This window comes from Galeopterus variegatus, unplaced genomic scaffold (assembly GCF_000696425.1).
Source record: "Galeopterus variegatus unplaced genomic scaffold, G_variegatus-3.0.2 Scaffold3400, whole genome shotgun sequence".
In the NCBI taxonomy this organism is placed as follows: Eukaryota; Metazoa; Chordata; class Mammalia; order Dermoptera; family Cynocephalidae; genus Galeopterus; species Galeopterus variegatus.
The window spans coordinates 127029-140413 of record NW_007729511.1 but is presented as its reverse complement, the minus strand read 5'-3'; the positions used below and the strand labels follow the sequence as shown (position 1 = coordinate 140413).

At 37.1% G+C, this 13385-nt stretch overlaps 1 protein-coding gene and 1 long non-coding RNA gene across 2 annotated transcripts in view; one reads left to right on the top strand and one right to left on the bottom strand.

Moving 5' to 3' along the window:
* Window positions 1-6103: 6103 nt before the first annotated feature.
* LOC103600602 lies at window positions 6104-10419 on the bottom strand. Its single transcript, XR_551399.1, has 3 exons — window positions 10072-10419; window positions 7559-7642; window positions 6104-6324 (listed from the first exon to the last, which is right to left on the bottom strand). It is a non-coding gene; the product is annotated as an uncharacterized LOC103600602 (long non-coding RNA).
* A 62-nt stretch (window positions 10420-10481) lies between these two features.
* Window positions 10482-13385, top strand: part of TRIP11 (thyroid hormone receptor interactor 11) — a 62186-nt gene continuing 59282 nt past the window's right edge. The window contains 1 exon segment of the mRNA XM_008584891.1: window positions 10482-10787. Within this exon segment, the coding sequence (XP_008583113.1) occupies window positions 10649-10787 (139 nt within the window). The 5' untranslated portion in view covers window positions 10482-10648.

Genomic DNA, 13385 nt, shown 5'->3' with positions numbered 1-13385 from the left:
AAAAGATATCTAATTATAGATTCAATTACTTTGATACTTATTCAATTATTGAGATTTTTCTTATACTGTATTGGGTAAGCAGTATTTTTCTAGGAAGGTGTCCATTTAATCTACATTTTCAAAATTATTCACACAAAAGCTTATTCTGTCATCTTATTATCTTTTTAATATCTATGTTTTCAATTTCTGATATCGGTTTTTTGTTCTTTTTTTTCTGATCAGCCTACCTAGGGGGTTATCAATTAGTAGTCTTTTTTTAAGAATCAACTTTTGCCTTTGTTGACTCTCTATATTGTACACCTATTTTGTATTTCATTACTTTTTGCTTTAAGTTTTTAATTTTCTTTCTCTACTTTGTATAGGTTTAATTTGCCGCCTTTTGTCCAGCTTCTTGACAGTAATGCTTAGTTCATTGATTTTTCAGCCTTTCATCTTCCTTATATATGCATTTAAGGCTGTCAGTTTCCTAGTAAGCGTGGTTTAGTTTGCCATAATGGTTCTGAGATATTGTACTTTCATTATCATTTGGTCGAGATATTTTCTGATTTTCATTGGAATTTCTTTCTTGTTCCATGGGTTATTTTGAACAGTGGTTCTCAAAGTGTGGTCCCCTGATCAACAGCATTAGCATCATCTGGAAAATCATTGAAAATGCAAATTTGTGGGACCCACCCCAGACTCACTGAATCAGAAACTCTGGGCTTGGGGCCACGAGTTCCTCAGGGAGTTCTGATGCATGCTAAAGTTTGAGAACCACTGGTCTAGGAAAATGTGAGATTGCCTGTATTCTACCTTCTCTTCTTCAATAGTGTGTTAGTTACTCTTGAAACTTTGTACATGTTTCCATATAAATTTTGGAATCAACCTATCAAATTTAATTTTTAAAAGGCTGGTGGAATTTTTCTTGGGATTGCATTGACTCTTTTAATCAATTTGGGGAGACTTGGCTTCTTTAAAATATTGAGTGTAGACCATGAAGATACTATATCTTTCCTGTATCTAGCCCTTTTAGAATCCCTTTAATGAAGTTTAAAAACCACTAATTTAGAATTTAATTCTTAATTTCCAACACATGGTGATTTATAATTACCTTACTCATTTTTTTATCTTAATTTCCTTCAGGTCTGAGAATATACTGTAATATGATTTAAATCTTTTGAAATTTGTAGAGACTTGCTGCAAGTATACAATCAGCCTATAGTCATATTGTGTTAAAGATCAGTATATCTTTACAGTGTTCTGTGGTTGTTAGGAGCTCTATTCTCTATATGTCAATTACATCAATTAAAACTGTACTGTTCAAATCTTTCAAGTGTTTACTGATTTTTTGTTGTTGTCCAATTGATTTATCATTCCCTGAGAGAGGTGTGTTCAAATATCTCATTGTAATTTCAATTTAGCTATTTCTTCATTTTGATATGCAATTCTTTGCTTTGTATATTTTGAGTTTATTTTATTAATTGCCTACAAATTTAGATTTTTATATCTTCCTGATTAACTAAAACTTTTATCATTATGAAGTGTCCCACTGTGCCTGAGATTAAGATAGCCACATCATCATTCTTTTTATTAGTGTTTTCACAGTATATATTTCCCCATCTCTTTGCTTTCAAGATTTCAGTATACTTATCTTGTAGATGTGTCTTGTAAGCAGCAAAGAATGGTTTTTTAAAAATTCAGTCTGTCAATCTGTCTTTTGAGAGCATTTCATCCATTTCTATTTAATGCAATTATTGATGTAATTTACCAGCTTGTGTGTTTTCTATTTATCCCATTTGTTCTTTGTTTGTTAGATTTATTGGTTTTCTTTTCTTTTATTGGTTTCTTTCAGATCAACATTTTAAGATTATTTCATTTTTTCCCTTTGTAGTTACACATTTTTTTACTATTCCTTTAGTGGTTTCCCTAGAAGATCACAACATGCATTCTTTTCAAGACTGTCAGTTATCAATTTATTTGTTCTCAGCTCCAAATCCACCGATCATTGCCTGTCATGTAAAATAAAATCATTCTTTTTTGACAGCTGATGGGAAGTTAAGCTACATATGTAAAGGGCACTGGAGGGGCACTACAGGAAGGAGGAGTTATACCCCAGAAGCACATTTTTTTTTCAGAGTGGGGCTCCTGAGGTGTGAGGTAAGCAGCAGCACCCAGCAGCTAGCAGCTTCCCTGGAACCCTCTAGAGTGACTTCACACTAAAATTGTGCAGCCCACAAGGTACCTCCCAGTGAATGTCTTTTACAGAACCCCTTGAGTGGCTTTGAGCAAGTTTTGAGGCATTCAGCTTCTTAGCCTTTTCTGAAATTGGCAGATACCCGAGAAGGAAAATCAGTACCCAACGCCAAGATTACCTTTATAGATTTCCTTCCTCTCCTGATTTTCGTAGTAGTAGAGATGGTGGAGAGTAGTCAGACCCTGGGTATATTTTGAAGGTAGAGGTGAAAGGATGTGCTGAATGGAGTTGATGTAAGAGCACAGTAGAAAGGATAATTTCATGGTGTTTTTTTTATTTGAATAATGAAAATGAGACATGAGATACTAGCAAGGGAGAGGGAGCAGACGATGTGGGGCATACACAGGGAGAAGAGCAGGAAGGGAAGTGAAGACATAGAGGCTGATGCCTGGTCAAACAATCGGAAGTCCTGGTGATGTCAAGGAATTACTGGAATCAGGATATCAGAAGGAGAGTACTGGAAAAGCATGAAAATAACGAGGGACTCGGCAGTGAGAAAACAAATTCATATTTTAAAATAATCTTTTATCCATCATTGGCATTTTAATATATTCTATTAATATACTTTACATTTATTTTCAACAATAATTTAATAATTTACTATAAATCACAAAATATAATTTCTGAATTTCAAGCATTTCTATTATAAATAATGTGTGAGGTGAACCATAATAATCAAACATCATTGTCCAATCTTAATGAGAAGTATATAAATAACATATCTATTACCAAGTATGTATCTAGCAATTTAAGGAGACAAATTCCACCATGGGATTCTTGTATTTTCAGAATTAATGAGGTAGGATATATAACCAGAAAATAGATTTTGATGTTCAAATCAGTGGAGCGTGTGTGTGTTGGAAACATCAACATGTAAAACTGAAACCTAGTAAACAATCACATTTTCCTAGGAATAAATTTGTGTATCTTAAACAATCACATGAATATCATTAAAAAAAAAGAACCACAGACATTAGCAGGAACAGAAGCAGTGAAATGACAGTATTTCTCAAAAATGTTTAAGTTTTTATTCAGCCCAAAATAGGACTAATGCCATCTATATGGAAAAATGTGAAACTGCAGTTATTTTCACACTGTTTAATCCCCCACCCCCCATGTCTGAGCCTAGATAACTACTTTGGAACTATGGAATATATCCATGAACCATTCCAATTTAACTATTCTCTGGAATTTAAATCTGCTAATAGCTTTTTCCTAACCTCAATTTCCAGGTTCATTATTTTCCAAGATTGAGTCCTACCACAGTCTTTTTAAAATCTTTGTTTTCTGAATGCTTAAACTCAGTTCCAGCTGAAAGCTCTTGACAGAATCCCTCACATTAGTCCAGAAGTGGTGGTGGAAACTACTTTAAAAGTGTACTGATGTATTATCTTTATTAATTTTCTTATTTCTAGGCCATAAATTATATTGTGATGGATACTCTGATGCTGGGAAATAACATTCAGGAATGTAACAGGAGAGTTACTACCATAGGAGACCGGCTCAGAAGGGACACATTTGTGAAGAAAGAATTTCTAACCTCAGCAATTATTCAGTGCAGGCAGCCTTCTTGCCAGATCTCATTTTCATCAGTTGGAAGTAAGCTCAATGATGTGAACTTTGGTTGTACAATTTCGATCTAGGGATAGAACATTTCTGTAGCCATGGTGGAAGACAACTGTTAACAACCCTTCTATAGAAATGTTGGCATAGAAGCCAGAAGTGATGCAGTCCAGAAGTAATTTCATGAAAAAGAACAGTGTGGCCCTTGATGCGCAGTGTTACATTATGTCATCATCCTGCCCTCAGCCACCCTGACTCAACTTTGCACTGATGTTCACATAACATTAACATAAATGTAAGACAAAAAGCTCACCATATTTTAGATATACTGAATTATTTACTTTTTGCCATGTATTTCCTTATTATTCAACTTTGCTAATGCACACAACATTCATTTTAAATGATATTAGCTTTATTTATAGGAGAAACACTGAGAGGCTATTTTTAACTTGGTGGCTAAGAGCACATACTCAGGGGTCATGCTGCCTACATTTGAATCTCAGCTCTGACACTAGTTTTACAATCTTTTTCTCTACCTCTGTTTTCTCATAAGTAAAACAGGAATAACAACAGCACTGCCTAGGACTGCAGTGGGAATGAAATGAATTAATTCACATAAAGTGCTTAGAACAGTGCTGGGCATATTCAACGCCCTCAGTAAATGTTAGCCTTTATTATTAACTCTTATTATGTTAACTAAGAAAGTAATTCACATTTGATAATATGAATCTCAATATTGAATATAATATTAAGAAATTTGATAGTGCTTGAGGAAATGCTAAACAAACACTATCAGGTCATGGAGAACAAAGAGAGATTTAAGTCTGAAGTGGTGGAACATGATCTTGGGTTCTGGTCGTGACTGTACCACCAACTAGCTGTGTGACTCTGGGTCTTGCTTTCTTCATCTGTACCACAAAGAGATTTGACTACATATTGTCTGAAGTGAATTCTAGGCTCTAACGATTTATTCAATTTTTTGAATTGAATTTTTTTTTGTCAGCTAAGTAGTACTATTTATACAAATCTGAAAAGAACATAAATATCTATCACATAGTTTTGCATGAAGTTAAAGAATGAAAAAAAATCATGGACAGATATCAAAGTCCAAAGTATGAGTTTGAGTGGCCCTATCGCTTTAACACATTTCCTTGTGTGAACATTTTAATGAGAGATCCACTAAGCAAGGCAGAGAAAGTCTGAGAGCCTTTCCAGGACTTTATAATACCGTGTCATTGGGATAGAGCTTAACTTTCTTGGGGCTGACTGACCACAGGTGGGACACTTGGCCTGTAACTATTTCTAATACTGATATTCTTGTATTAATAATGTGATATCCCATAAATAGTGCTATGATTTGAATGTGTCCCCCAAAGTGTTGGCAACTTGATCCTCAATGCAACAGTGTTGAGAGGGGGACCTTTAAGAGGTGACAGGGTCATGAGGGCAGAGAACAGATTAATGTTATCACAGGAGTAGGTTAATTATTGTGAGAATGGGCTTGTTATAAAAGCGAGTTCAGCCTTCTCTCTTGCTCTCTTGATCTCTCTTGCCCTTCTGCCCTCCACCATGGATGACACAGCAAGAAAGCCCTCGCCAGATGCAGGCCCCCCGACTGTGGACTTCCCAGCCTCTAGATCTGTGAGCCAAATAAACTTCTGTTCCTTATAAATTACCCAGTCTGTGGTACTCTGTTATAGCAACATAACAGGGAATAAGACAAACAGCTTTTCAGAAAAAACAAAATTGGTGATATATCACTTGAAATAAAGTTGAAAGATTGACTTGATTTCCAAGATTACTAGACTTCTGAAAAACTGGTTTCATCTGAGATGACTAAAATAAAAATTCATGAAAAATAACAGAATAATGGCTTTACACACTGATTTATTTTAAATCATAATGTATAATCACAAAGTATTTGATAAAAAAGTTTTAAATGCATTTTTTAAGCCCTAAATAAAGTCTCTACTTAGGATAAATAAACATTTTAGCCATAAGAGTGTAGTTTTAAAGGCAGATTTTAGATCTCTTAATCTACATGATGGCTAACAGTCAGCTTAAGAACTTTAAAAATGTACATATATAAAAATTTGAAGATATTCATTAAAATGTTTTATAAACATTATATACAAATATTTACCATATAATGTGGGAGAAAGTTTCACGATCTACTTAGAAATGCTTAAATCCTTTATTTTATATTATTATCTTACAAAGTTACTATTATTATGAAATTTTCATTATACATTCTGGTTAAACTCCCTTATGTATCACCTTCGCTAATATTGAGCATAGGTTTGTATAACATATACACACACACACACACACACACACACACACACACACACACTACTTTTTTCCCCCAGTATAATGCCTTTTCATAGGTACATATTTGGTCTAAAAAATGATCAAAGCATAGCAAAATGCTGCTTTAATTGCTTCATTAAATGTTGTGTATCCACATGATCTGGAAATGCTGCTTCAGACTTCTGTGCAGCAACATAACTTCTCTGTAGATTTCCAGTCTGTAAGAAATACAAGACCACAGAGTGAGACCAGAAAAAATGAGTAAGGAAGTGAAAAAAAGACCTACTATCTGCATGCTGTAGAACCTAAACAGGTTCTTAAAAACAAATTGCTTGATTATAGACAATGCAATGGAAAACTTGTGGGTATCGCTAGGAGCTGAGTGTGAATTTGGACCCCGCCACTGCCACTGACTCTAGGGAAGTCTTTTAATCTCTGTGAGCCTCCCATTCCACTAGAATGTAAGCTGCACGAGGTAGAGGTTTTTGCCTGTTTTATTCATTGCTACATCCTCTGTGCTGACAATAGCACCTGGTATATAGCAGAGGTTTGATAAACAAAACATCAGTTGTATGAAGAAATGAGTAAGGAAAGTAAGGGACACCTACATTACAGGGTTGTTGGGAGAATTACTAGAGAAGGGTGTAAAGCATCTAGAACATTAGCTCATACTCAAGCACTCAAAAATTACAAACTATAAGTGACAGCTTATTTTATTTTCAAAACAGATATGAGAGTTCGGATGGCTTCATATCGTGCTATGAAAAATAACATATTTTTATGTCTTCAGTCTATAAAGACTCCTACTTATACCACAAACATTTTTAGCCATCTGCTTATCCTCAAGACAGACTTACCTGCCATGTCAAAGAAAGGTTTCCAAATAAAAGTTATTTATTAGTGCCTTTTCTTTGTTTGTTTTCTTCTTATTAAAAATGGTACATGACTTCTTTCACCTTTTGGATATTAATTGACTTGCAACAAAGTATTAACAGTTCTATTTCTCCCATACTGTTCATAGCCAAAATAGCTTTTGCTAATAACCCTAATTTTACAGCAATCATGCCAGAGACTTAGTGGCAATATGATTTTACAAATAATATACAGGATTTCCTTGCTGGAAAAGCTAATTAGTACTACATCCCTCCCAAGCCAGTAATCACTTAATAAGCATTTCTTCAATGATGAAATATTATATTTTAAAACTTAAATAATTCTTCTGCAATCTATAATGGTGTTGAGTTTAGTCAATATTCAGTGATAAATTAAATTTTATTAAACTTTCCTTTGAAGTGAAGATATTTGTGTATATAATAATTAAGAGTTTAAAAAAATCATTTCTTTCAGAAAGGTAAGGTTTGAATTTCCTTACTTATCTGCACTTTTCTTTTTTTTAAACCAAGAAAGAAAAAGAAACATATCAGGTGATAAATTCACAAAGGAAGATAATACCTTATCAGAGACTGTTGCAAAATTAAAATGTGGTTCATACATATGGGGTGCTAATGACGATGCAGTTTGTAACAGTGCCTTTGCCTGTATAAAAAAAGAAAGGAAAAGAAAAACCAGTGGCATATAAGTATATATCAGCACTATATTTGTGATTTTTTTTTTGTTATTGTTAAAAGAATTCCTTACCTAGGAAGGACCTTAATAAACATGATCCTGTGTTAAATATAGATGACATTCCTTGTGAAATACTTGTACAATGACTAACTGAAATACAATTAACTATTGATATCTTGCCAAAATTATGTTAATAATAAATGCTTCAAAAGACAGAGAATTAAAAATTTAGAGTAGGCTTAAAGTTATTTGAGAACCACTGTTCTCATAAAGTTCATATTTCAATACCACATACAATTTATCATCTTCTCAATGCTAAAGAAAAGTCTTCTTAATCTAGTTTTGGTTGCTCTAATTACCTGTTCTCTAATATGATAACAACAAAAACAACCAAAAAGCCCTCATAAATTTCAAAGCCCAAAGCTCTGTGCTGGATGAGAGTGAGCAAGTGTTTATTATACATATAAGCTTTCCATTCTCTAAAGTACTCAAAACACAAAATTCACATTATTTTTTGTCCCCTGTAGACTCAAAAGATCACCCATTGCAGAGACCACTGAGTGGCATGAGCTGTTCATACATGCATCGTTAAAAACACAAACTCAGCATTATAAGCTGCTGCACAACCCTTCAATTTGTAGCTGAATTCAAAACCTCTATCCATGACACTAAGGACAAAGTAGTATATCTTTTTTTTAATGGAAAATAAAATGATAATTCATATAGGATGGCAGATCAGATATTAATTTCTAATAATAAAATTGGGTTAGTATCATAAAACCTTTTATGATACTGACCCATTTCAAATCAATTGTATACTAGAGGAAACTACAATAAGTAAAAGGGAAGGAAAATCACCAACATGGGAACAGAGAAAATCACAAAAGGTACTTGCTTCATATGAATATAGTCCATGACAGAACAAGTGTCCATTTTAGAATAGTTAAGTTTCTGTTTATAAATTACTAATCCATCTTATTTACTTTTGGAGAATTTATGAAATGAAGGCAATATCCAACGATGTTTCTTTTCTTGTTTTTGTTAAAAGTTTATCATTGTATTTAGGAGTCCAGGCTCGCCATGCCATGGTAAAGTTACTTAACCTCCTCAAGTCTCATTTCTTCATCTCTGAAGTGGGGATGTAATAATGATTCACCCTTGATTGCCATTAATATTGTATAAATGTATTGAGCATTTTAAACTTTTTGTTATGTATATAATAATAATACAATTTATTAAGCATCTACCATGTGCTTAATACTATGCTTCTACTATACCAAGTCCCTTACATGCATGATCCAATCCTCACAAAAATACCCTTAGGTCAGTAATATTATTACTGTATTTTAGGTACCATCCATTCATTCCACAAATACTGACTAAGCACCTACCATGTGCCAGGCACTATTGTTGATGCTGAGAATAAAGCAGTTACATGACAGATAGGGTCCCTCCTTTCATGCAGATAACATTCTACATTCTATACATAAATATGAAAATATCTGATAAAGTGATAAGTACTATCACTTTAAAGAAAAGTAGGAGATTTGATAGTACCCAAGGGCACCTTTAGACTGACGTTCGGGATGGCATTTCTAAGGAAGTGGCATTTAAGTTATGACCTGAATGACAAAAAGAAAGTTGTCATTGCAAGATCTGAAGAAAGACCATTCCAAAGGCCCTAAAGGAAGACTGAGCACTGTGTGTCTGCCCTGCAGCACAGCAGCTGAAGTGTCCGCAAGTCCGAGGGACAGAAGAAGCAGAAAAGACATAGTCTGAGAATGAGACAGACGCCAAATTATGTGGGGGCCTTATACGTTTGAAGTTCTGATCTTATTCCAAGTGCAAAGAGAATGTACCGGAGGACTTTAAGCAAAGCAGTAATAAAATAATCAGGTTTTTAAAAAAAATCCCTTGGGCTGTTCTGAGGACATATTACAGGGAGCACTTACTTGCTGATGTACATGGAAACAAAAAGACCAGCCAGGAGGCTCTTGTAGTAGTCCAGACAAGAGCTGAGAAGGTGGTGGGAGAGGAGATAAGTGGCCAGGTTCAGGATGTGACTTTGAGGTAGGACTGACAGGGCTTGCTGCATATGATGGGGGTGTGGGGGTGGGGGTGTTAGGGGAAGCAGAAGGAAAACAGAGGATTCAAAGATGGCTCCTACGATTTTGGCTCGCGCAGCTGGATGGGGGATGGGGGACGGTGAATGGAGAAACAGTTCACTAAGACAGGGAAGACCAGGGAGGCGCAGATCGGTCCTAATAACATCAAATATTACAGAGGAATATAGCAGAGGAATTTCTGCTCTCTTGGGTAATCAGTAAAAAGTGTTGTTTCCTGCCTTGACAGTTGAATTTGCGCCCCATCTTTTATATCTTTGTATTCTCAGCTCCTACCTTAGCGCCCGGCACAGAGCAGCCCTTCAGCGGTTGGATGATCGACACAGTAACCTGCGATGAGTTCTCCGAAGCCGTTTCCAGCGCAGCACGACGTCCTCGGCCAGGTCTCCTCGCACTGCGCCTTCGCGGTGTAGTCAGAATTACAACACTGTCTTCCACAGCACTGTCTTCCACTGTCTCTCTGCTCCACAGCCGCTGTCAGAGCGAGCGTCTAGGCGGCAGGCGTCGACTTGGCAGGAATTGCCCCCGGAACTGGGGAAACTCACCAAAGCGGAGGAAGCAGTGACCCAGTCCGGACGGTGGGAAGTCGTGGGAATGAGTCGAGGCCCCGCTTGGGTGACGGTGTCACTAGAGGCGGGCCTCTGGTAAAGTTCCAGGCAGAACCCGGCCCTTGGTGGGAGCCCCGTGCGAAGCGGGCGTTGCCAGGGAACCCCGCGTTGTGCCATCGAATTCCGAGTGTTTGGATTCGGACTAGTCCCGTGAAGGCCGACGTTGGAGGACATTTGGCGGGGATGTCCGACGGCGCTGGACGCTTTTCTCGGAGCTGACCGCGTCGCTCTCTAAACCCGCAGCGATGTCGTCCTGGCTTGGGGGCCTCGGCGCCGGCTTGGGCCAGTCTCTGGGTCGAGTGGGGGGTAGCCTGGCTTCCCTCACTGGCCAGATTTCAAATTTGACAAAAAATATGCTGATGAAGGGCGCGGAGGAAGTGGAAGGTAAGAGCTGGAGCGAGGGGAGGGAGGGCTTTCCTGGGACCCTGGGAACGTCCGTCAGCAGACGGGGACAGGTCGCAGACGAGTCCCACCCCGTCCTTTTTTATTAACACTCCTCCTTTTGACTCTTCCCGGTTGATTTTCTGTGATGAGTGACCACTGGGGTCTGCGGGAGGAGTCTGGTTCTCGTCCTTTTGACTACTCTGGATCTCTCAGAGTGAAACTGCTCCGAGGTGGAGTAGAGTTTAGTTTTCTTTGGTTCGTTCACACCCACCCCTTATTTTGCCTTCATTTTGGGGGCAGATCTGAATTTAGACCATCTTCATTTTGTCACAGTTATAAGAATTGTATATGATAAGTCGTCACTTTTTTTGTTTTCTTCTATTTTTGTAACAATAGAAATAACTGATAATTCAAACATTTGGTAACTCTTGTCCTTCTGTCTTGCGTATATTATGTTAGTGAGACATAGCTGTTTTTCCATTCAGTTATATTTTTACTTACTGTGATGACACATTGTACAGTCCCAGCTGAAAATGTTTTTTTGTGTTTGAAATTGCCTATTTCTCCCATATTTCGACAGTAGAACAGGGAAGACAGCCCATTCTTTGGGAATCCTTAGCAACCTTCACTCGTTTTGAAGCCCTCGTCTTACTTTGCTAATGAGTAGTGACCCAGAGTTACATGGCTATCAGTGGTTAAGTTAATTACCTATTTTGATTTCTTGGTAATTATTTATCCAAGATATTTCTTGGATCCAAAGAGTTTTTAAAATTTCAATCTAGGTCTGCCTCCAGGGTGATAATGGGCTGGTCTTTTGGATAAGAGCAGTCCTTTGACAGTTTTATTTCTTATAAATTAATAAATTAGAATTCTGGTTGTTGTTGTTTTTTAAATCCTGATTTAACTGAGCCTTCATATTTATTTGGTTGAAATAGAGAAAGATAGTTTAATAGAAAGGTAGTGTTTATATTTAGAATTTCTGTGGGGTCTATTTAGAAGGAAGGAATACAAGGGAGCTGCCAAAATCCTTCTTACAGCTTGGGGTTCCCCTTGGGGGGGGTGCATGATGTGGGACAGGTTTGGGGATGGGAATGAAATGGCTTCTTTCTGTGTCCCAGAAAGGATCTTGGGACCTTGAGGGCAGTCAGAAGCAGAGAAGGGCCAGATAACAATGGGAAATGACTAGTCTTTCCTTATATCCTAGATAGGGGGACACAGTTGAGTATTTTGATCCGAACCAGAAAACATGCATCCGCAACCTGGATGTCTTGCAGGTTTAAGGTGGGATTAATTTTGTTCTTCACACCAAATGTGCTCCTGTATTCTCAGTCTTAGTGATTTCCGTATCTTCTACCCAATTTTCTAAACTAGGAATATTTGTGTCTTTGTCTCTTTCTTTTTCATCTCCTATGTCTAGTTGGTCACCAAATCTTGTTCATCCTATGCCAGATTGTACTTTCCTTTATTACTCCTACTTCTTTAGTTCAGTCCCTATAATCTCTCCTAGGGACTTTTTCTCTTTCATGTCCTGTCACCCATTTCTCCCTACTCCAGTTCATTTTCTGTTGTATTCTCAGTTAATTTTCTAAAAATAAATGTGCTTAAAAATTTCTTGATCATGTTACTTGCAGGATAAATTCCAAACCTCTTAGTTTGGGGAGGCCAAGGACCTATCTTATCTATTTTCTGCCTACCTTTTCTAGTTTCCATACCAATGGTCATGCATCTGCATATTTGCATGCACATGCATGCTTGTACCCAGACTTCTACCACAAGGAACTTTGTCAGGTGTCTACACAACTCTGAACCTCTACGTGGAAAGCCCTTCCTTCTCTTCTTCCTCCTTCACCTGCCTGTGCCTGGAAAGCAATTTTCCTGTATGACCCTGCTCACATGTCGGGTACTTAGTGAAACCTTTCTGACTCCCACTTAGGTTGAGTCGATTGCCAGTGATGTGTTCTAACAGAACTTTGTGGATCTCTCCCTGATAGCACTTACCATACTGAGTTATAATTTATCTCTTTCCTGATGTCCAGGCTGGGGACTGTATTTTTTTGGCTCTTATAGTAACAGTGTGTTGCATCTTCCTTGGTACATAGTAGGTGCTCAATAAAAATTTTGCAAGTGGGTGAATCTTCAAAGTTGCTTAATGCTTTTATTCTTTTCCCTTTGTATTACTGTAGGGATTGCCTACCACCTAATTTATTGATTTTGTAAATTATTTAAAAAGAGTCAGATCTTTTATTAATTCAGCATATGTCTATTGAGTGTTTACGCGGTGCCAGTTATGAACAAGAAAACAGTCCCCAAATAGCACTGTTGGTACAACTTGAAAATCATCCATATTTACAAACACCAGAAGGTTGCTATTCTACCAAACACTCTACTGATTTATTCAAGGTTAGGAGCTTGGACTTTTAAATCATATCGGCATGGGTTGAAATTCCACTTCCATGCACTGCAAGTTGTGGGATCTTTGGCACATTATTAAATACTTCTAAAAAGCACAGTTTCTTTCTCATTGAGGAAATCAGAATGTTTTGTCCGTATAATATCTCCCCTTTACTTAAAAAAGACCAGGATTTTTGGGGGTGGGGG